The sequence below is a fragment of the Haliotis asinina genome, chromosome 15 (genome assembly GCF_037392515.1).
Source record: "Haliotis asinina isolate JCU_RB_2024 chromosome 15, JCU_Hal_asi_v2, whole genome shotgun sequence".
NCBI classification, from domain to species: Eukaryota; Metazoa; Mollusca; class Gastropoda; order Lepetellida; family Haliotidae; genus Haliotis; species Haliotis asinina.
In genome coordinates, this window is record NC_090294.1 from 13,760,993 (window position 1) to 13,784,234 (window position 23,242).

The 23,242-nt window shown below is 40.7% G+C and overlaps 1 protein-coding gene across 1 annotated transcript; it reads right to left on the bottom strand.

Annotated features, from left to right (window-relative positions):
• Window positions 1-1,266: 1,266 nt before the first annotated feature.
• Window positions 1,267-21,531, bottom strand: LOC137264862 (arylsulfatase J-like). Its single transcript, XM_067800206.1, has 8 exons — window positions 21,241-21,531; window positions 15,580-15,766; window positions 14,565-14,746; window positions 13,507-13,618; window positions 12,917-13,012; window positions 11,970-12,213; window positions 3,954-4,105; window positions 1,267-2,221 (listed from the first exon to the last, which is right to left on the bottom strand). The coding sequence occupies exons 1-8, from the start codon at window positions 21,517-21,519 to the stop codon at window positions 1,956-1,958; spliced, it is 1,518 nt and encodes a 505-aa protein (XP_067656307.1). The 5' UTR covers window positions 21,520-21,531; the 3' UTR covers window positions 1,267-1,955.
• Window positions 21,532-23,242: the final 1,711 nt, after the last annotated feature.

The following is a 23,242-nucleotide window of genomic DNA, read 5'->3' on the forward strand; positions in this document are numbered from 1 at the left end:
GACTAAACCCCACGCATGTATTCAGACCAAATGTTTGCTTTTTAATTAACATCATCATCACTATTTTATCATTGATAATTACGTATCGTATCGTATCTTGTACGTATCGATATCCAGTTAATCGGCAATTTGGATGTGGCGCTGCCAATCAAAATGCGTTTTGGTGTCACGTGGTAAATGTTTACACAGAGGCGCGAAAGATGGCAACGTCTGCTAGGAACAAACCTGATTCGACATTACCAGGGTGGAATGGGAACGTTTCGTTCCTATATATCTGAGTCACGAAATACTCTGGAATGTTACGTCTAAGCACTATTCCGGAAGAGAGAAGAGGAATTCTGCGATCAGCTTGCTATACTAGGAACTTCACTGGCAAGCGAGTACTGTAAGTACAATTGTTGAGTACACTAGCAGCGGTAGATCGAATCGTGTGTGACGAAGCAAATCGACTCCAGCGAACATGTTGTACAATGTATGCAAATCGGCAGGCCGTTACAACATGCCGATCCGTGTGAGACGCACATAATTGTCTTGCTTCTTCATATCTATCATCCCTGATAACCCAGTATGTTCTACCCAGTATTCTTTGTTCTCAAGATTCTCCCGGCTCACCTCTGTTCCTACGGAAAGAAAAGTTTTCAGCATGTTGCATTGTAGTTCTACAGTCGACTTTCTGAATTTGTACCTTGAGAACTATGTATAAGTGAGAGACAGTGTCGTTTGGGATTAACACTGCATTGAACAGAAAACCATTTATATCGCGGCATTGCAGCTCCACCAAGTCGAAATTAAACTACTTTCATTTAAATTCATGGGCAGGGGTATAGTGGTGACAAACTAGAAGTAAAACCAACGACCATTCCGCACGTCTAGGACGTGCAACATTACACAATCGACTGCGGAACCTGCAGACGAGAGGGGTACACAAGTGTATCTGTCAAGTCGAGATTTTATAGATGTCAACGTCTTCGTTGAAAGAATCTCGGCGTTTCCACGCATACGGTTACTCCTTCATCACTTCTAAACTCCCAAGTGTGTTTAGTTTACGTCGCACTCAGTAGATCTGCGCAATTGGGAACCGATGACATGTGTCGACCATGTCAGCGAGCCTGACTTCCCGATCCTGTTAGTCGCCTCTTAAGACAAGCATAGTCACCTTCCATGGTAAGCATAAACTCCCAAGACTCCTACGTCCTCTTGGAAAGACAACTGATGAATGCATAAACAATCCTCATTAGACGTCATCAAAAGTCTTGTAAGATGAAATGAACACGGAATTAGTTTGCTTTATTTTATTGGTAGTACATTAAACATTCAATATTTATTGGTAGTACACTGAACATGCCATATTTATTTGCAGTTCAGTGAAAATGTTCCATTACGAATACCTAGACTAAATCTGTTTTGCACTGGAGATAAATTACTTTGTGTGTAAATCTATGCAAGTCTTTATCACAGCATTGATTAAACCTGCACTGCACTTCAAGGCAGGATTCTTTACAAAGACTCTCATTCTTTAACCCAGATTTTAGACCTAAGGTTTCATGTTGCAACGCACTTAATTTACACGTTTCGACATTTCTATTTAACGACTCTTCATGAATGTTTTTTTTTTAAATTAAAGACTATACAAGGTAGATACAGATCATGCGTGGTATAAAGGTTAGGCTGTTTGGTTATGCCATCAGTAATAAAGAATACCTTCAATCAACAAGCCATAAATACTCATAAGTACTGATATGTGTTTCATTATAATGAAAATTGAACATTCTACTAACTTTTGGAGGATAATTAATTCAGGAAAGTTATTCAAATAAAGTGTGATTACAATATAAATTAAACCAATAAAGCAGTGTTATAGAAAACGTTCACCTGAATGAAGAAGTCATGGATTAGCGTGTCTAGGGTTATCGAACACCTGATTTCGTCAAATGATAGGCGGATTTACATTCCGGCTACTCCCACGGCCGCCAGACTCCTCCGTGTAGTTTAGGGTCAGACTTGGGATCACCGTCAGGGAAGACAGGGGTTACTGCTGTTTTCTGGTAGTTGGCTAATCTGTTCAGCAGATCCTTGACAACGTCTGGGTTTGCCGCTGATACATCATGGCGTTCACTTGGATCATTTGGTATGTCGAAGAGCCAGAGGTTCCTCAAAGCATCATCTTGTTCCACGGTCGTCTCCTTTCCCAACTCTGGAGGTGGGGTCCAGCTGCCATTTCCTGAGGATGCAAGGAAGCGGCTGTGGGATGACATCATAAATAAAATCATAATTAAATGAGACTAATTTCATACAAAAAACCAAAACACCCAATCTCTTATACCGGTTTTTCAATATGACCTCCATCGCTTGTCACGACCTGTACAGATAGGAGGGGATGTCAATAAGTTTTGAGCCTTGCATAGAAAAAACACAAAATATTGGTATCAACCACATATATTTTTCATAGTCCCCTTGTGATCTTTTCTGCCAGTCGCTGATGCCATCTCTGTAGAAAGCGCCATTTTGGTCCTCAAACCAAGCCTCAGTAGCAGCAATAAGCTCATTATCATCCTGAAATCTACGACCACGCAAGTGTTTCGTGAGATTTGGGAACAGATGGTAATCACTTGGTGCCAGTTCTGGAGAGAAATGGGGATGCGGCACAGATTTCGTACCCGCATTCCTGGACAGCAGCGGCTGCAACGCGAGAGGTGTGTACTGGAGCATTGTCTTGATGTAGAAGAATACCACGTCTGTTCTTGCCCCGGTGCTTCTCCTTGATTGACTGTCGCACTTGCCTAAACAAGTTATCGTAATATTTCCCATTCATTGTTCTTCCTTTTGATAAGTAATCTATGTGGATGACGCCTTTGCTATCCCAGAAGACTGTCGCCATTACCTTCTGCACTGATCTGGAGGTTTTGCACTTTTTGGTCCTGGGAGACGTGGCATGTTTCCATTCCATGGATTCTTGTTTGCTCTCAGGATCATAGTGGTGGATCCAGGTTTCATCACAGGTTACTAGCCTAAAGTGAAAATCTTCTGGATTCTTGTTGTATCTGGTTAGCATGGAGTTGCTTATGGTGACCCTTGTTTGCTTCATTTCATCTGTAAGCATTCTTGACACCCATCTTGCGCACACCTTAGACATGACGAGATGTTCATGAAGAATTGTCTCGATGGATCCGTGTGAAATGCCTGTGGTCTCCTCTAACTCGTGGAGTGTGATTCGACGATTTTCCATCACAAGTCTATGTACTCTGTCAATGTTTTCCTGACTAGTGCTTGTTGTTGGGCGACCTGGACCATCGTTTGATGGTAGCAGATGAAGGGGAAGACTTCCCATAAACTGCTGAAAGCCTTTCTTCAATGTTCTTCGCCAAGTTTCCTTCAAGAACTAAAAACTTAATTACTGCTCTATTCTCAACTTTATTCATTTTCACTGCCTTGAGGGGGTCTGACCCGTGAAGGTCCCGGGGTAGAATAGGCCTTCAGCAACCCATGCTTGCCATAAAAGGCGACTATGCTTGTCGTAAGAGGCGACTAACGGGATCGGGTGGTCAGACTAGCTGACTTGGTTGACACATGTCATCGGTTCCCCATTGCGCAGATCGATGCTCATGTTGTTGATCACTGGATTGTCTGGTCCACACTCAATTATTTACATACGACCGCCATATAGCTGGAATATTGCTAAGTGCGACGTAAAACTAAACTCACTCACTCACTCACTCACTCACTTGAGGGGGTCTCTTTCTGTCAATGTGAGCTGTTCAATAACTTCTGAGAGTAGGATACCAAAACTTAGATATCACATCAGCTACACCCCAAGGTTCAATGTCGTACCATAGGCTGTGACACCTGGGTAGGAAAAATGCTCAAGGCTTAAAACTTATTGACATCCCCTCGTAGCTGAATCAATGGATAGACAAGTTATCAACAACAATAACCAGCAAAGAGTGCCTACAGACCTGGATCTCCAGTGATGAGCTTCCATTTTCCAACTCTTATTGCTGCTCTGATACTTGTGTCAAAGGTGTTGTTATAAAGCGTTTCACCTCGAGGCTTGGTCAGGGGGTCAATATTGTGCAGGATCTCCGTCCTTGGGCTGGCACGATTTTCACTGAAAGAATGGCAAATTGATGTGCTTTGCTTCGGAAGCTCGTACAAACGGTAGTTCTGTTACTATTTATGGTTAATAATTTGCCGTGACAAAAAGTATAACAAATCCCCTCAGAACCAGCAAAACGTCTAAAAAGTCTACAATATTCACTATTATGTATAGAGCAGACAAGAACAAGTTACAACGACTCACAACAGAGGTTTCTAGTACAATGCAACTGAGTGAAATCTAAAGTAATGGGTTACAAATATAATATTAAGTCACCAAAGTGAGAAACAGTTATGCTAAATGTTATCCATCGAGCGGTAAAGAACAGGCGTGTCTATCTTGAATGTTGGCCAAGTCCGTTTGTGTGTCGCCAACACAACAACCAACTGTATATATACAGTCACAGGCTCTTGAGCATTTCAGCGAAGTTTTGAAGCTTCGCGATCGGGCTTGTGTTTATCAACAGTCAAAAACACATTACTCATATGCAGACAGCGCCCAAGGGGAGACAACTCGAACGATCTACCTTAAAAGGCGTGCTGCTAAAGTACTATTACCGTGATTCAAAATATGACCCATAATAACTCTCACTCAAGCCTCTAGACAGTGTGACTAGGTAATATTTTTCCTTTAATCAATAATAATAATACAAATAACACAAAATACACTCTCGTAACATACTGCACAGTGAAGACCTCTTTATTCAGAACGTTCACTTTCATCAAAAGGTTTCAATTGGATACTCCAAAGGTTCTAGAATAACATTTTGTCAGAAGGTTAGTGAATGAGTAAGTTAACATTTATCGTCACATCGGCAATATTGCAGCCATGTCATTAAGACTACCGAGGAAAGATAAAACTAATATTACTATGTGCACAATACAATATAAAACAGGCTATAGATCGCCAGCAACTGAAGGTAGATCACCATACTAGGGACCATGGGGACTTACAGTACCTTTGCTACCTATATGGACCCTAGGTGGATTTACACCATCCCCTCAGCCGCTGGCGTTTGTAGGAAATTTTAGCCAAAATTAACATAACAAATATTCTACGCTTAAAACTCCTGGTAAGTTTACATTCACTTTGAACGTTTTTGGACTTACGTACCCTCTCAGGAGGACAATGATTTTACAATACTTCAACCCCCTTTGAGGGTACAGCCACTAACAATTCAAGGTACTAATCTAAGCTACCAATCATTAACATTTATCTATTTACAGAACATGTTACTCAAAATTCAACCAGAAAAATCAATATCTTTAAAAAACAATAATTAAATAAGAACTAAAATGATCCTTGATTTTTATGACATTGAAATACTTATCCCTTGTGATGGAGAATTCAACACAGTCAAGAAGAATATGCTTTACCGTGATTCTCTCACCACAAGGGATGCAAAACGGAGGATCCTCACCTTTCAATAGGCATGCATGAGTAAATCGTGTATGGCAAATACGACATCGTCGTAATATAACCTCTTCAAATCTGGACTGACAGTCCAAGAAGGTGTAACCAATAAATACGGTTTTATTTCATGGAATTTATTTATACCTACCTGGGTGTCTTCTGCATCAGATAACGGATGTAAGTTCTAATGCTAGCTTTGTAATCAGAGGAAACAAGAAGTAGTGTCACAGATTTGTTGAGTGCTGCCTTGGCAGCAAGATCAGCCAGTGTATTCCCTGAAATGCCTACGTGGCTGGGTAACCAACAAAAGACGATGTCGTATTGGCCAGTAGCAAGATCACTATACAATTCACTTATTTCTATTAAAAGTGGATGTTAAAAGAAATATTTTTAATCGCCTGAAGGCAAGAAAGAGAGTCTGAACAGATTATATATTGTTTACGTTTAGGGTGTCTTTGAATATATTTGAGAGCTGTTAATATGATGTTTGCTTCTGCAGTAAAAATAGCGCTATTATCTGGAATTGTAGAAGATATTGTTCTGGATCCAACGACAGTGACACAAGCTACTGCACCACCGCCCTTGGATCCATCTGTAAATAAGGACTTGTGATTGCTATATTTATGGTTTAATTGATTATATTCTTGTTTATATTCTAAGTCATTTGTTTCTGATTTTTTAAATGATGTTAATGTTAGGTGAACATTGTCCAGCTTAATGCTGGCAGCAGAAATAAGTGGTTTTATTCTTAAACCAAGAGGCATAACAAGAGAAGATTTCTTATTGTATAAATCCTTATACACAGGATTGAAAACACAGTTATGTGCAGGGTTCGACTCATTGGAATATAGTTTTGTTAGATACTGTAAAGCTAATTTTATACGTCGCTACTCAAGAGATGGTTCATCAGCCTCGACATACAGGCTGTCAACAGGTGAAGTTCTAAAGGACCCAAGACAAAGTCTTAACCCTTGATGATTGACAGAATCTAATAATTTTAAGTTGCTTTTTCCAGCTCCACCATAAACGATGGAGCCATAATCAAGTTTAGAACGCACGAGTGATCGATATAGATGGAGAAGGGTAGCTTGATCCCCTCCCCATTCAGGCATTTAGTTTTAAGGGATTTAATATGCGGTAAAAATGTTAAGTGTGAATCAAAGATTAAACCCAGGAACGTAGCTTCCTTCACAACTTTAATTGGCGTGCCATCTAGAGATAGTTCAGGGTCTTTATGTGGTTTATGTGGTCTTTATATGGTAAACGGCCTGTTAAACCAAAATCATGCAGATCTTTCAAAATTCTATGCTTCCAGGTTGTATTGTAAGCTTTCTCGAGATCAAAGAAAATTGATACGGCATGTTGTTATTTTAGAAACATAGTTTCTCCAAGACTGGCGCTTATTTTTTTAAACGCACGTCTACCTTTAGCATTTATCATTTTTACTTTGTCTAGATTATGTACAGTAGGATGTCGGCGGAAATACTTTTCAGCTGTCTTCCTACACTTTCTGGCCTGTTTACATTCCTTATTGAACCATGGTTTTCAAATGTGTGGAACTGCAGAGGACTTTGGTATAGTTTGGTCAGCAATATTGTTCATCTGAAAATAACTGTATAGGATCTTCGCTGTTCGCAAGAATGTCATGTTTTAATTGGTCACTACACAGTGTCTGAAATGATCATCAGTCGACCTTTGCAAAATTCCGTCGTGATACAGGTGAATCATCACCAGGGCTGACCGTTTTGAGAATGGTGGGGAAGTGATCACTCCCACACAGGTCATCATGTACAGCCCATTCAAATTCGTTATATATGTTGGAATCAGCGAGTGATAGATCCAGAGAAGAGTATGTACCAGTAGCAGGATGTAAATATGTAGCTGAATCAGCATTGAGAATACATAGATTATTATCAGAAATGAATTCCTCAAGGATGTTACCTTTAGTATTGGTATGGTCACTTCCCCAAAGCGGGTTGTGACCGTTCAGACCTCCAATGATGAGGCATGGCTTTGGAAGCTGGTCATAGAGATTATTTAAATCTGACTGTGTAATATCAGAGGAGGGAGGAATATATAAACTGCACAGCGTCAATGCAATATGCAATATGCCGTACCAAGATGGACGCACCTCCAGTTGCGTTATCTCCTGGAGGAGAAAAAGAGTGGTAATCGCTAAACCATCTTAGATTAAAGTTATCTGTATCTTTCAAATATGTCTCTTGGAGACATACAGCTGACGGTTGAAACTCCTGTGTTAGTAATTGAACCTCAGTGAAATTAGTTTTGAGACCTCTGCAATTCCATTGGGTCATGGTGCCTCAGTTGGTGATCTTCCGTGGGAATTTGAGTGAGTTAAGCTCCTTCGTGTGTCCTGAGAGGACGGTTACACCTCCATATGTAGGGGTTCAAATGGAGTCTCAAAGGGAACCTCTGAAGGAATTATGATAGTTGGTAACTGTTTCTTATTGAATTTTCTACCTTTCTTTGATAGACTGTTTAGCTAACGCTTGTGATGTGTCTGGCTGAGTCTTTGTCTGAGAGTCTGATGAAGTCTGGGAACCAGATGAAGTCTGAGAGGCAAATGTAGACTGAGATGTCAATGGTAAGGATGGAGCAGAAGTCATGGGCTTCTCTGACTTGATCCATGTCAGATCTGTTTGACAGGCAACAGATGATGTTATTACAGTTCGAGTTACTGCAGCAGAGTACGATGTAATGGGGTAGAATTTGCACTTTGAAAGAGCTTTTTAGCGTCAAGGTATGATATGCTCTTTTCGCACTTCAGCTTCATTACTTTTGATTCTGTTTGCCAAACGGGGCAGGATTTGGATGATGAATCATGTGGGCCAGAACAGTTTGCACATTTAAACTCCTTGTCACAGTCTGTATGTTCATGATTGTCACCGCAGCGACGACACACGACAGAGCCACGACAAGAGTTGGACCCATGACCAAATTTTTGGCACTTATAACACCGGAGTGGATTGGGAACATACACGTCCAGTCCAATATTAAAGTATCCTGCTTTTATTGACTGTGGCAAAGATGTACGGGAAAACGTCAAGAGGTAGGTATTCGTTTTCACAACCGTACTCTCTCTCTTGACAGTGAAACGTTTTACAGTGGTTACCCCTTGATATACAAGTTCTGTGGCAATACCATCCTCTGACATGTCGAACAGAGAGCGAGCTCTGTCACGTATGATTCCACGACATGAATTTAATGTTCTGTGCACAGACACAGCAACCTCAATATTTCCAAATGTTTTGATGGACAAAAGATTGAGAGACTGCTGTCTCCGTGCACATTCCACCAGAAGGGAACCAGTACGGAGACGGGTGACGTTCTTAACATCTCCACAAATTGGCCTTTGAAATGACCTTTGAAATCGCAAAAGGATTTAGTTTTATAGGTAGGGAATCAGTTGCCTCAATCACAAGGGAACGAGCCCATGAATCAGAATTCGAAGAAACAGTGTTTGAAGAATCCTCAACATTTTCAAAACGTCACTTCTTTTCATTTCGCAATGAACCAGATAGAGTGGGATCCATGATAAGTGTAAATGGATACCATATACCTGCTCCCCACCCACCACGGAGTGTCAACGTGGACAGTGTCGAATAGCACCGGATCTCCAAGATGCTGACACCAGGGATACAGGGGTGTTATACACCAGAGATAAAGACATGAAAAGCTATGAAAAACTAAAAGAATAAATGTCTGGCTGGTTCGGCCCACGACATCATCCCCAAGAATCACAGATTTCAGAGGTCTCATATCACCAGATTGGCCTATGAGTCACCGCCTTCTGGCATAGGACTCTAGGCAAGTTAAAGTAATGAAATATTAGTACACTGCACATCAAAATAACCAAGATCCATTGATAATGTATTGTGCAAACATAATCACCATGCACAGGGCTTGGCGTGACCAGCCGATTGATAGAATCGGGCCAGTTCTACCACCCGTCTATGTGAAGTCAGGGCCAAAGTGGTATGTTGAGTAACAGAAACATGGTTCAAGACCCCTATTACCCTCAACTACCAGGATCCCTTTCTCCACCGACACAGGTATGCAACCCACGTTCAACAAGTTGGTGTACCAAATATGCCCCCGGATCCACACGGGGGCTTGGCGAGCACTTAGCGTTACCCAGCACCCACCACGATGAGGTGGCTCGTCACGGGTGCCTGTCAAAAGCTGAAGTGATTTGAACAATTTGATTAATTGTTTATTCTCCGTCAGTTCTTGTTTAGCATCGTCTACATCTACAGTGTACGCTGTCTAATTTGGACGAGCATGGGATCGACTAAAAGTCAGAATTAGACAGCAGTTACACAGAAATTCCTCTATCGATGCCTGAGGGCTCAGATTGTTCTCTGGTCAGTTTGTTGGAGAACTGACACGTACATGATCTGAGATTACATGATCATCTCAATTATGGTTTACAAATTAGTGTTACTGCTAGACACATATCAGATGATCCTGCGCACTAAACGCATTTGTGACAAGAGAGGCGGTACAACGAATTGGGCGAGTACACTTGGCTGCTACAGGTAGCTTGACGATTATGCACGTGCAGCACGTGCAATACATGCTAACAGTGACATGAAATCAACACCGCATATTCCTTCGAATGATAAGACTGCAATTTCAGGCATAAGATACTGATATTCCACGCTAACCTTTAAGACGAAGACAAATAGATGACTGGGGCATTAACAAGCATTTTAGATGTTCAACAATTTTGTTTAAAAAACCCCAGGAAAATGTCATTTGCTTCGTGAAATGGATCGGTGGTCCTAAACATATTTGCTCAGTATATTGTGTTGATTCAATTCGTTGGGATTGTACGTGTTCCAAATCGAGTGTGCTATAACAATTCATGCGTGAAACGCACGGGGAAAATGACCAAATCGATATTTATCAGACAATCTGTCTCCCACTTGTTTCAAGTGGATCGTTCTGAGGGGCGTTCCCAAGTATGCAAATTGGGGTCAATTGTCAGGTCGTGGATCATCTTATGTGTATTTAACAGTAATAGGATCAAAGGTAAATTAGCGTTCTGCCACACAAAATACATATACCAATCAAATTGTTGTTTATTCAAAGTTTGGTGGCCAAGCGGAGTTCCTGCTCAGTAAATAAGAAAAAAACTAATATAAGTATTAGTGTTGGTAATGCTACATTTGTGTTTTATCAGAAGGTGCTAAATTCTATACCTTTGGCTTGTATTAGAAATACAACATTACCACGCGATTCAAATGTATTAACTGAAAACTAATAGGTTGTATTAAAAATATAACATCACCATGAGGCATGTATGCATAATCTAGTTGTACAAAGTATAGCAAAACAAAAGAAGAAGCTAATATTTCGCAAAGTAATTGAAACTGAAATGCATGATCGATAGGTGCCATCACTAACGGAACATTTCAAGCTTATTTCTAGCAGAATAATTATATAATACTATCCATATTATGACATGTGCAGAAGAATATTTCTTTTGTAACATCAGAATAAGTAATACTGCAGTTATGTGATGATTGTAAATCTTAAATCTTAACAGACAATTACATGATAGTAACATGGTGAGCAACAACTCACTCAGTACAGGGACTATGACATACAAACCAGCATTCTGACCATTCAGTCTATCTGACTGGCAGTCGTACACTCAATACTTCTCAACACTCAAATAGGTTTCATTTGCTCTATGCTATCATTTAGTCAACTGATATCTTTGAAAATCGATGTTTTTACATTGTATGCACTACGATAATTACACTGAGAAAAATATCTGTGTAGTTTTGATTACCAAGCCTTGGCGGTGATAAAACACTGATGTAAAAGATGGTCATCCAGTTTGCCAAATCCATCATTTATATAAAACTCTATATACCCCACAGAGGCTTATACAGAGTTTGAATTACGTGTCGGATTTGACCACTGGAAGATCACTGGAAGGTGCAGTAGTACTTTTATCCCTGTCAGGGCTTGGTAAGCAAAACCACATATATATGTCCCGTCTGTGCCATGATCTAAGCACATTCTAAAAGGTTAGTTTACATGGTGTTTACATCGCAGTCTTGACAGCTGTTACCTTTTCGCTAGTTTAAGGGCTCTGTTATGTGGCTTGAAGATCCCACCAGTGATATATGCAATATATAAAGTATGCATTTGTGGTTGTTTCCGTTTTAGGGCCCACTGCAGCTTATAACAAGCACAGGTGTATGTGTGCGTGTGCGTGTGCATGTGCATTTGCATGGGCGCGCGCGTGCCTGTGTGTGTGTGTTTGTGATGAGGTTTTGAAGGAGCATTAAAATAGCAGAGAGGAATATGTTGTCACTGCCGGGATCTTAGGGCCTTCTGATGACCTTATTGTCCTTAACTGACAATGAACACATGTGTGCTAATTTTTGCGTTTGAAGCCCTGGCGGTGATATAAGCGTGAGTTTACCTGATGGTCTTCCACTGGTCAAATCCATCCAGAGGCTTTGTCCCATTGGTGTTCCCACCAGCCAGTCCCACCAAAGTTGGGAACCAATCAGAGACATGGATCATCTGACGGTTGATCGTTCCTTTGTTCTTCAACATATCGCCGTACACAAACCCCACAGCCCTGATACCTCCTTCCCATAATGTCCACTTCATTCCCCTCAACGGCCAGTTGTTTGCCCCTTGTTGCACCTGGCCTCCATTGTCTGAAAACAAGTATTTTGCCTTGTAGCTTATAATAATAACTGCACCACATCTTGAGCAAAAAGACAAATAGTCTGTCAATAGTGAGAATATTGCTTGTGAACCTAGAGACCCTTTTAGCCAACCTGACATCATTCTATTTTATCCGGGCCATGGTATGATTACTGCAAGCTACATAACTAAGAATAATGATCCTCATTTATCTTCAGAATCAGATTCCACTCAGTGTCAGAATAACAGGGGTATTAAGTGACTCGACAGCAATTTAATCTTAGCCTACCACAAGTCCGATATTTAGCCATCAGTCTAAATCCCGAACACCTAATAATTTACAAAAATAGTAACATGAAAAATGACATTTTAATAGGTGTTCCCCATTTGCCTGCCAGAGGCAATTGGTTTCTTTCCCAGTTGAATGTCTGCTATATTTTGGACATGATACGAGTGGTTTGTGAAAAGGGTAAATAGAGGCTCCTAGTGTTCACCAGTTTTGTATAAAACAGTTTTCTGCAGTTCGGTGTTATAGAATAGTACTGCTCATGCACACAGACACAGTACCCATAACATTATTCCGAGTATCGGAACTAAAAACGTATTTGAACGTTCAATTGATTTAAAGGAACATTTCTCCAAAGACTGTTTTATCCACTTTAGTATGAGAATTACCTCAGTTTTGAAATTTTGTTGAGACAAAACACCACTTACCGGCGGAAAATACAATGAGAGTATTCGTGAGCTGACCAGATGCCTTGAGAGCTGCTGTAACATTTCCGATTCCTTCGTCCATACACGTGGTCATTCCTGGAAGTTGAAAAATATCAAAATCAGGCAAGCAACAACAGTTTACCCCCTGTGAAAAGGATCTGTGAGGTTACTCTGCTCATATCGAAAAATCGAAAAATATCCTACAAACCCCTGTCATGGTTAGTATTGATAGCACAAATGGTATGAAACAGTGTCACCTGTGTACAAATATACAGGTTAGCCGAGGATATCATATGCTGTAGTATAGTTGTAAAACTGAAATTAGGGTTTGCTTGATGTTTAGCTAATATTCCAACCATATGGCGACAGAATTAAGGAGCACAGTGTGGTATATATTGTTCCACTGTCTTGTTGAACTCTTGGATTCATTATGTGTTTCGTCCTCACCATGGATACAATGGGTGAAGTCATTCCTGGTGTCGCGTGCCATCATTTAGCTGAAATATTGCTACAAGTAGCTTGGGACCAGAATCACCCTGTGTTAGGATAAACGTGCTGAAGAATTCATAAATCAACAGTGATTATATTACCAGCAAAGGTCCGCCTGTTTGTGTCATTGATGTGGCTGTACTGATCCATGTATTGACTGGGTACCTGGAGGGGGGAATGTGTAGATTGGTACGCCAGGTACAGGAAGAATGGCTGCAAACAACAAGCAAAAACATATATGACAAAAACAGTGAGTGAGTATGGCTTTCTGCTGATTTTAGCATTGTTGTTCCTAAGAAATTAGGGGATGGGGAAGCCAGAAATGGGTTTCACACATTGTCGCTAAGCAGAGAATCAGGCTGTTTGGGTCTTTTGCATGGTAAGGCTTAAACCACTAGGCTAACACTAGACAAAATCAAAACTATTACAAAGTCAACATAATATCGATGCACAGACATTGTTACGAGAGCGTATTTTCCGTGATTTGAGTTGTTATTAATTATTATTGCTGTAGTTGTAACTGGGTCACAATATTTAAGGTTTTAGTGTTAATTATTATTGGTCACATTACCTACAGAGAATTATTTAAGCGGCACGCCTCAAAGGCAGTACTTTGGAGTTATCTGCCCTTGGCTTTCTATTTGTTGACTTCCGGGAGACTGTTTTAGATCATTCCATGTTTGTGCCGATGGTCGTATGTGCTCGGACACATGTTGGACAGACACGGAAATACGTAGACTACTGGAGTAGTATCATTATTCTCCGTCAACGCTTGATCTACATAACCGCTGCCTGACCACTCGCTATGTTACATTCGGCATAGCTATTTCTCGCTCTCTGTGTAAATCAAGACTTTGGTGAGTTTGTTATATATTTTGTGACCCATTGCCTTATATTTTGTCTCATTTATATTGCGTTTGAAATCAGTATTGTGAAATAGACTTGAGACTTTGTAAATAATACAATATTTGAATGTTTTAGACTTGTCTTTATTCTGTTTTGCTGGTTCACAGGGATTTCTTACACCTTTTGTCACGGCAAATTCCTGACCGTAACAACAATGAAACTGGTGTACAAGGTCATCACAGAGACTATCGCAATACATTTTATATTTACAGTACCAACTTCATGAAAGAATGTCGAGGAAAGCTGCACCTACCTTCGACTTGTCATGTTTCTGGATGATATCTATTGCCTTCTTCGTAAACAGGTGCGTGGAATAGTGACCGTTCTCGGTGAACACTGGATTTGTATTGTCCCATAAGTCATGGCCACAAATTGAGGTATTAAAAAAGTCACAATGGTTGTGTGTGTAATAATCCTCGCATGCTGCCAGGTAGCCTGCAAATTATCACAATTCAGAATTAAAAGCATGACTTGTCTAAATGCTAAAAATCTTTGAAATGTTTAGACAAATACTACAGATGTGCCATTTGTACCATAATTCCGCGTATTCCTCCCTTAGTCCGACGGCTGAGTGAGTGAGTTTAGAAAATGTCACTTTTAGCAATATTCCAGCAAAATGACTCCAATGTTGGGAATCCAGCCTACGTCTTCGGCGTGACGAGTAAATCTAAATCTAATGTACCATAATCCCGTGTATTACTCCCTTTTTTTCTTTTGAACAGTCTTTGTCAAGTTTGCACATGATGAATATTTTAGACGGCTTTGAAATATGATCATTTGAGTATGATTAAGTTGCAGTAATTTAAGAAAGTTTACCCTCAAGATTCTGGGTAATGGCAGTTTTGTTTCAAATATTTCGTGGATGTTATAAACAGTAAGATTGGCGGTTGCATGGGCAGTATTGCAGCCATACCATGATAACATCTCTAACAGCCCCAAAAATGTAGACAAGCCAAGGGCACTTATTTTTCGAACTACGAACCATTGTTAACACACTGGTTAAGGTCACCGTTAAGAGTTCTTGGGGTTGAGAACGTTTCGTAAATGATGGCCAAGGTGGGGACTGATCAAACCATTGCATGTTTGTTGTACGAGGGTTGTCAAAATCGCTGATTTGGTTCTTTTAAGTCGGAGTGTCCAAACTGCAAAGGTCGATGCCCATGACGTCAATAACTTGACTATCTGGTTCAGACTTGATTATTTACAAATGACATTTGCATAGCTGGGATATTGCTGCTAGACAACGCGACATTAAACATAAACTATACCAAAGAATGAATCAAATCCCCTGTTGGTTGGGAGGTATGCATTCTTGTAGAAACCCAGATGCCATTTGCCGACAGCATAGGTTGAATATCCTGCATCTTTCATCTTGTCTGCAATTGTGGCGCTACCTAACGGCAGAGCATTGGGCTGGGTATCCAGGATGACGCTATGTTGTAAACCAGTATGAATCTGAAATCAAAACAAATGAAAGTCATCACAGTGTTTCACAGACACAAAATAACTAAAGGAGACTTTAAAAATGAACTAAACCAGACATTTCATTTACTTTAAAAATATAAGGTTACCAGTGAAAGGCTGCAAGCATTCACTAACGCAGTGACGACTAGACGTAAGAGACAACGAACTGGAGTTAATGTTGGGAATGCTGGGAATTCCTTCACTGACTCACGAAGTTTTGATTCAAACAAACAAAATCTGATCTATGCTCGGAGTCATTAATGAAGGATTAAGCTATTGTATTTGTTTGAAACCTATATGAACGTATAAATTACAACTTTGACAATATGGAAAGTTACATCAGTGCGTTGAAATGAAATTTCTATCGTTTGAGCTGAGTGAATATGATAGAAATTGATTTCCCTTTTGGGACAAAACAGTTAATAGACTTCATACCGCGGTAAGTTCATTCTCGGCTGAGAGGACCAGCACTTAACATACTGGTTTGTTACATTTGTTACATTTGTTCCACGTGTATTCTGTTTGCTGACCATGTCTGAATAGATATTGATGAAAAGTTGGATAGTATTTTAATGAAGATTGTGGCTTCTAAAGCAGATATTTTCGGATCTGTTGAGGCAAAGTTTGCTGAATGAAAACTGCGAAACAATCGATGGTTTAAAGCAGATGAAGTTTGTATCACAATACGGAGAAAAACAGATTATCTAGGAGATCTTTTAGAGTCTGAGATTGACAGATTTGAGAAGCGGAACAAACTCATCAGGATTGCCGATACGTCAGAGGGCGGCTGGGAAATATGAAGCCAACGTCCCTGCCGATAATTCTGAGAGGAAGAGGAAGATTTCACGCGCGGACGCCAGGGCTCTTAAGAAGCTTGAGAAAAAGAAATCGATAAACATCCGATTTGCACCTTATACCAGGCAGTCATCGACTGTCACCCGGGGTACCCTATGTTCTGGTGTTAGCAGTCTGTCTTCTCCTTCCCAGCAGGCCTTTCGCGGTGAGTGACGAGACACATGGTTCGCGTGTGGAGACCCTACACACTGGAGGAGAGATTGCCCGTCTGTCATAGTGAGACCCTAGCGAGACAGCAGGCTTGTTGAAGACAGAAATGTCAATGTATATACACGGTCATCATGACCATTTCTTATTAACTGATGAATTTTACAAATATGAGCAGAGTTGTGCTGAGAGTAGGGTAAGAGGGCGTCCCAGAATGTTCTATGAGTTTTGGCGGGAAATCAGTGCTACTGATTTTGTTTTGGATGTGATTGAAATGGGATATAAGATTACATTTTACTCCACGCCCCGAGCCATGGAACATAAAAATAATAATTCGGCCTTTGCGCATTCTAGTTTTGTTAGTGAAGCTATCACGGATTTGCTACGTGAAGATCTTGTAGTGGAATGTATTGAGCCTCCATGTGTTGTGAATGCCTTATCTGTTTGCATTCAAACCTCTGGAAAGAAGCTGAAGGCTGTAGCTATTGTTCTCGAGAGTTTTCTGGCTTTTCTGAGATCTCAATCCGTGAAATGGTTCACAAATAACCCGATTGTAGTTGCTTTCGTGCAGAAGGGGAGTATGACATCCATTTGCAAGTAGTATCCATGGATATCTTTCAGCTTTGTTTGCGTTATAGCGTGCAGTTGGAGGTGGAATGGATTCCTCGTGTAAGGAATGAATAGTGTGACTTCCTCAGCAAGATAATTGATACGAATGCCTAGGGTGTCTCAGAAGAGTTAAGAAGATTGAATGTTTTGATCCTCGTTCCTGGAATCAAGGGTATGAGTCGGTTGATACTTTCACTGTTGATTGGAGCGGTGAGATGAACTGGAATATTCCCCCTGTCCACCTGGTATCCAGGGTATTGAAGCACATATATAAACCTAAAGTGACGTCTCTTGTTTTCCCAGAATAACCACATTTGAGGTTTTTGTTTTTGGAGGGACAGGTGTTGCTTTTCGTTAGTAAGACCGCTTCCTAGGGTTTACTTTTCCTAAGTATATGATCATCAACATTCAAATGATACATGAGTGTTTTAAATCAATTGAAAAAAAATCGTTCGAGATTAAACTCACAATTCAACGGTTTTCCGAAGCGGGATTGGAATCGTAATTCTCTCATCCATTGACAGATGCTCTACCGCACGGCCACCGGGCCGACGAAGGTGGAAGGGTTACATTATCTACTTATAGTTACTGCCATTAAATTGATTTTACGCATGCATCAGTTATTGTTATGTAGCGTCATTAAATGATCATGTACATTGTAATTACCCATCAGAGAAAACATAAAAATTTTCTTTTCGGTTTTGGTGGACAATGTAAAACCATTGGGGTCGGGAAATCCCTCCCCCTCCGGTTTCACATTTGTCTACCAAACCCGAGGATAAGTGTTTTCCCCTATAGGTATAGGTGTAAGGCTAGGGGGACACTTGTTGTTCCTAGATGGTACTCGGCTTGTTCTTGGCCATTGCTTTGTCCGAATGATGAGTTCATATTGGCGGTGAAAGATGGCTTGCACCCCCCCCCCCCCCCCCCGCCCCCGTGGTCAAAGAGGCATATTTTCCTAATCGTTGTGGAGGTGGATTGTTGTGATGTCGTGTGAGCTGTCTTAAGAGTGAGGTAGTGAGGTGCCGTCTCTAGCAGATCTGTTAGATGATGCACGAGCAGCGTCCACTTCAAGAACTTAATATGCTTCTGGTTTTCCGCGTTTTAAGTTTTGGGCTCAGTCCCGTGGGTTGCCTGTTGTTTTCCCCATAGCTCATTTGCATTGTGCATTGTGTCTGTTGTCGTTTATACAAAACAGTTCAAGCGTTTCTCCTTAGTAACAGCGTTTTACTGTATAAGATATGCTCACGTCATTGTCGGTATACCTACCCCCACAGGCAACACTCTAGTGAAATATGTTTTAAAGGCGGGTAGGCGAAGACTTTCTAAGTCAGCTGTCAAGAAAGTTCCTGTAACAAGTGAACATGTGAGGGTTTTCCTTCGGTCTTGTGACTTTTGCGCTCAGAGGAGTTGTTACATATACGTTGATCAGACAGACATTGTATTTCATGAACAACACGTGTCTCCTTTTGTGGAGAAATCAAAGACAGATGTCTGCCGTGAAGCTGCATGGGTTGTGATTGAATCTACTGGTTCTCAGTTTTGTCCAGTGGGACAATTGAACGTTATCTGAAATTAGCAGATATTGCGGATGACTCAGATGAGTTTATATTTAGATCAGTTTTGTTTTGTAATGACAGATATAATTTAGATTGAGGCCAGTGGAGTTATTTTTGGAAGCACTTGCTCCGCCGGTTCATGACATTTCTAAGTATGGACTACAGTAGCAGCCAACAGTGCCATAGCTGACAGACTGATAGCGACACAGTCGCTGGAAAAGTGAAAAAGGCCAAGGATTGCTATGTAACGGATGACTTGCTTGCGAGACTGAGTGTGTCAAAGTCTCTTGGTTTGTAATTATGACTTTTTGAAACATAATATTTTCAATCCTCACCTTTGTTTTTGCCTCAGCGAGTGCCGCAGGGGACTTACAAGGATGTTTGTTCTTTTATCTGGTTTGTGCTGGTGACAGAAAGAGAAATGAAATTTCTCTCGTTTGAGCTGAGTGAATAAGATAGAAATTGATTACTCTTTTGTGCGAACCAGATAAAAGGGAGGTAATCCAAGCTAGAAGGCGCTGTCAGATATGCCTATAAATGTGACTTCATACCGCGGTAAGTCCATTCTCGGCTTCGACGACCAGCATAATGCTTTGTTACATTTTAATACAAAGGTAGTTTATTTGTTTATCAAAGGCTGCAAGAAGAGCCTTTTTGGAAATATAATCAAATTTAGATGTGAAACACTGCTGCAGTGTTGTCATAACTACCTTGTAGGTGAAAAAGATGTTAGTGTAGCATCTGATATTTTACGCTGAGACTATGCTTACTTTTTCGTTACGGTGCAAACACAGAAACTGCTTTGTAGAAATGCAGGAAAGCTGTGAATGTCAATCTGATTGTCGACTCGCGTGCGTGGAACAAGACGGTGATGCGTAAATAATCACTGTGATATCTTGCACTGTGAACAGTAGTAATAAGCGCCTCGGCACTCTTCGCAAGGGACTTACAAAGATGTTTGTTGTTTTATCTGGTTGTGTTGGTGGTAGAAAGAAGAATGCCATTATTATGTTCTGTAACGTCGATATATTCTGTTACAAATGTTACATTTTCCCCTCTGATTGTCAATAAGTAAATCAACCTGTCACTTCATGTCAATGATTTGCATGTGCAACTTGCTCCATCCTTGAAAAGTGGAGACCAATACACATGCATTGATGCCTTTACACTGTCGTTAACTGTTTAGGTACTTATTTTAGCTTAATTAGCACATAATAATTTCAAAATAGGCATTGATGTAAATCAATAAGGAGAAACCCGTGAAGGTCTACCCGGGGTGGAATAGACCTTGAGCAACCTATGCTTGCCATAAAAGGCGACTATGCTTGTCGTAAGAGGCGACTAATGGGATCGGGTGGTTGACACATGTCATCGATTCCAAATTGCGCAGATCATTGATCCTGTTGTTGATCACAGCATTGTCTGGTCCAGACTCGATTATTTGCAGACCGCCGCCTCATAGCTGGAGTACTGCGTGCAGCGTAAACATAAACTCGCTCGCTCACTCACTCACTCATTTGAAATCGCAGCTACAAATGAGACGTTTGACATTTGCTGAAAAGGGTGAGGGTATGCCCTTTTGGAATCCGGTGAAACTCAGGTTGGTGTGCGTTTTAATGTGAGTCAGAGGGCTATCGGTAGATTGTGACAGAGATTTCAGTTTTAAGCCAAAGGATCAGTGGCATATGCACGTCGACCAGATCGAACCAGGGTCAGAACAGTCCTAGACGTTACGTAACAGATTCCTTAACGCAGCAGATCTTCAGGCAGAAGCTTTCAGTGTAAGGATATCCATGAGCACCCTTCGTACATGTTTAAGGGCAGCCGGACCCCCTGTAGGCGACGTGCAGTTTATGCAACACTTCCACCGTGTAACAGGCAGGGGCGTTTGAGATGGAGTAGACATCTCGGTCGCTGGAATGAATGTCTGCGGTCTCCTGTGCCCTTCACAGATGAAAGCACATTTGTTTAGACCTTCCATGATGGTCGGCAGAGGATTTAACTTTGCAATGGAGATTGATTCACAGATGCAACTGTGACCATGCATAATCGATTTGACTGTCGGTTAATCATGCTTTGGACAGGAATAACTCGAACTGGACTCCTTACTGTAAGGCGGCGTTAGGCCACATAGAGTCAGATGTGTCAAGGAATTCCTAAGGCAGCCAGCATGCTGGCCAGGCATCAACCCAATTGAGCATACCTGGTATGAACTCAGTTGACGTTTGTAGACTCGTCACTCAGCATATATGATTTGGTACATAGTCTATGACTGGAAAGTGTAAGGTATCTCACCTGGTACCTGCCGGACATGAACTGTGACCGTGAGGGGGTGCATAACGGCTGTACATAGTAGTTTTCGAGTTTCACCCCACCTGCTGCCAGCTGGTCAAGGACGGGTGTTTTAATGTCCGAGTTGTGGTACCCGACATCATGGTACCCGTAATCATCGGCAAAGATGAACAATATATTTGGCTTCGCTGAAAGAGCAGTGCTACACGCACAAAGCAGCAAGAGTACTGCACGATCCATGGTTGTCATGAGACAATGTGCAAATGTGTTGAGTTCCCACATTTTATCAGTTTTCTTTTTGTTGCGGGCCATTTGTGATCATATAAGAATGTTTAATCACGTGACTTGAGCGAACTCGATAGCAGTGCTACGAAAGATGTACTGTGCAATGATTGAAGTAAACATTCACTATCACTCGCACCTTTCCGTAACATGCAAAACCACTTGTCACGAAGTTAATAGCCAATAGAACTCCCTTTCATGAATTAGCGTTGTGGAATGACATAAAATATATTGTTGATAGATTTATATCACAAACGAAACTACGTTTGAAAAACGGTTCCGTTGGTTTCTGTTGGGTATTTACCTTGCCTTTGCCTACCCTTATGCGTTTCAGTATATATTCAGACGTGTTAATACCGTATTCCGTATTCCGTTCAGTTAAATAAATTCGCAATATGCTTTAAGTTCACTAATCAAATGTTTTAGCTACGTTCTATAAATTCAAATATAACTTAATGTTAATCTTTTATAGTGTGCTCACTTATCAACTGTGGGAATCTCTGATTGCCTTCCCTAGATGGCCAGTTCTGCAGACATTTAACGACAGCTCTCACACAAAAGCCCTCTGACGTCTGCCCTATCTGTCCAACTGGACTAAGATGTAAGTTTGTTACATTACCGACGCTTTCATGTTAATTTTATGAAAGTTATGTGTACACATCAATGACTTTCAAAAAAAGGACAAAAACCCCAAACTCACCAAGTGTGAATTGTACATCTATGACAGGTGAAGGGTTAAATTGTGCTGAGCTTACTTCATTCAGGCCACGCGTATATTCCTACTAATTATGCAACCTAAACAAAAACCCAAAGTTACTTCACGATTTGCGCCATATCATATCACCCACAAAGGATGATATCAGAGAATTTCTAAACTCGGCGGTAAACGAAGCCATACACTCATTGAAAGACACTGTAAAAAAACACACATTTTACAAGCGGTCCATACCGAGATTGGCATTGATGAAGTAAAAAGTGACATTCTGGCACTATACAATGAAAATGAAATACTGCGTCAAGACTTGGAAAAAAAGCCATAACTGACAGTCTGGAACAAAGATGTTTGGAGGTAAAGACGTGCTAACGGCACACTTTAAGAAAGCAACTAAAATAAACAATTTTCCAGAAAAAATATCTGTTTCATTAAACTGTTCAATGTGAAGACTTGAAGCAAAAATTCAAGGACTTGAGGACTGATCAAACAACCTATCCGTATCAATTTTGCCTCACCTGAAGCAAAGTTACGAGTAATTCGTTTAAGGAAGCAAATAAGTGAGAAATCAGACGCAAAGTTTGGCGATGACGTCACAAGTAAAGTCTCCGTTATAAATAGACTAAACACATGACGGCATCAATAATACATTATACCTACGGTAATGCTGTGGGGCGTACTGGTCTACCCATGTGACGACATCGATGCAGTTGACAATAGACCATAATTCCATAACTATACAGAAAGAATACGCGTTATAGGAAAATCCAGTTACTGTGATTTATGTTGTTCGGTACATTTCTTGTTCTTTTTACCGGTCCTTCAGTGAGTGTGTGTCTGAGTGACAATTTCGAACCTCATTAATCATTCTTTGAAAACAATACACGAGGTCGGCGAGGTCTGCCAGGATATACTGTGTGATTCTATTCGACTAAAATACTTACTATGTGTTTATGATGTGTTCAGGAGATAAGGACAACATGGATACAACATCTCAAAACAAACAGTAAC

What these genes read in the sequence shown, in the direction of transcription:
- LOC137264862 (XM_067800206.1), bottom strand. Translation starts at nt 21,519, where the DNA reads ATGTGGGAACTCAACACATTTGCACATTGTCTCATGACAACCATGGAT. An exon ending in GGGATTTGATTCATTCTTTG is followed by an intron (nt 14,747 to 15,579) that starts GTATAGTTTATG and finishes GATAATTTGCAG; the next exon opens with GCTACCTGGCAGCATGCGAG. An exon ending in GCTCATCACTGGAGATCCAG is followed by an intron (nt 2,222 to 3,953) that starts GTCTGTAGGCAC and finishes TTGCATCCTCAG; the next exon opens with GAAATGGCAGCTGGACCCCA.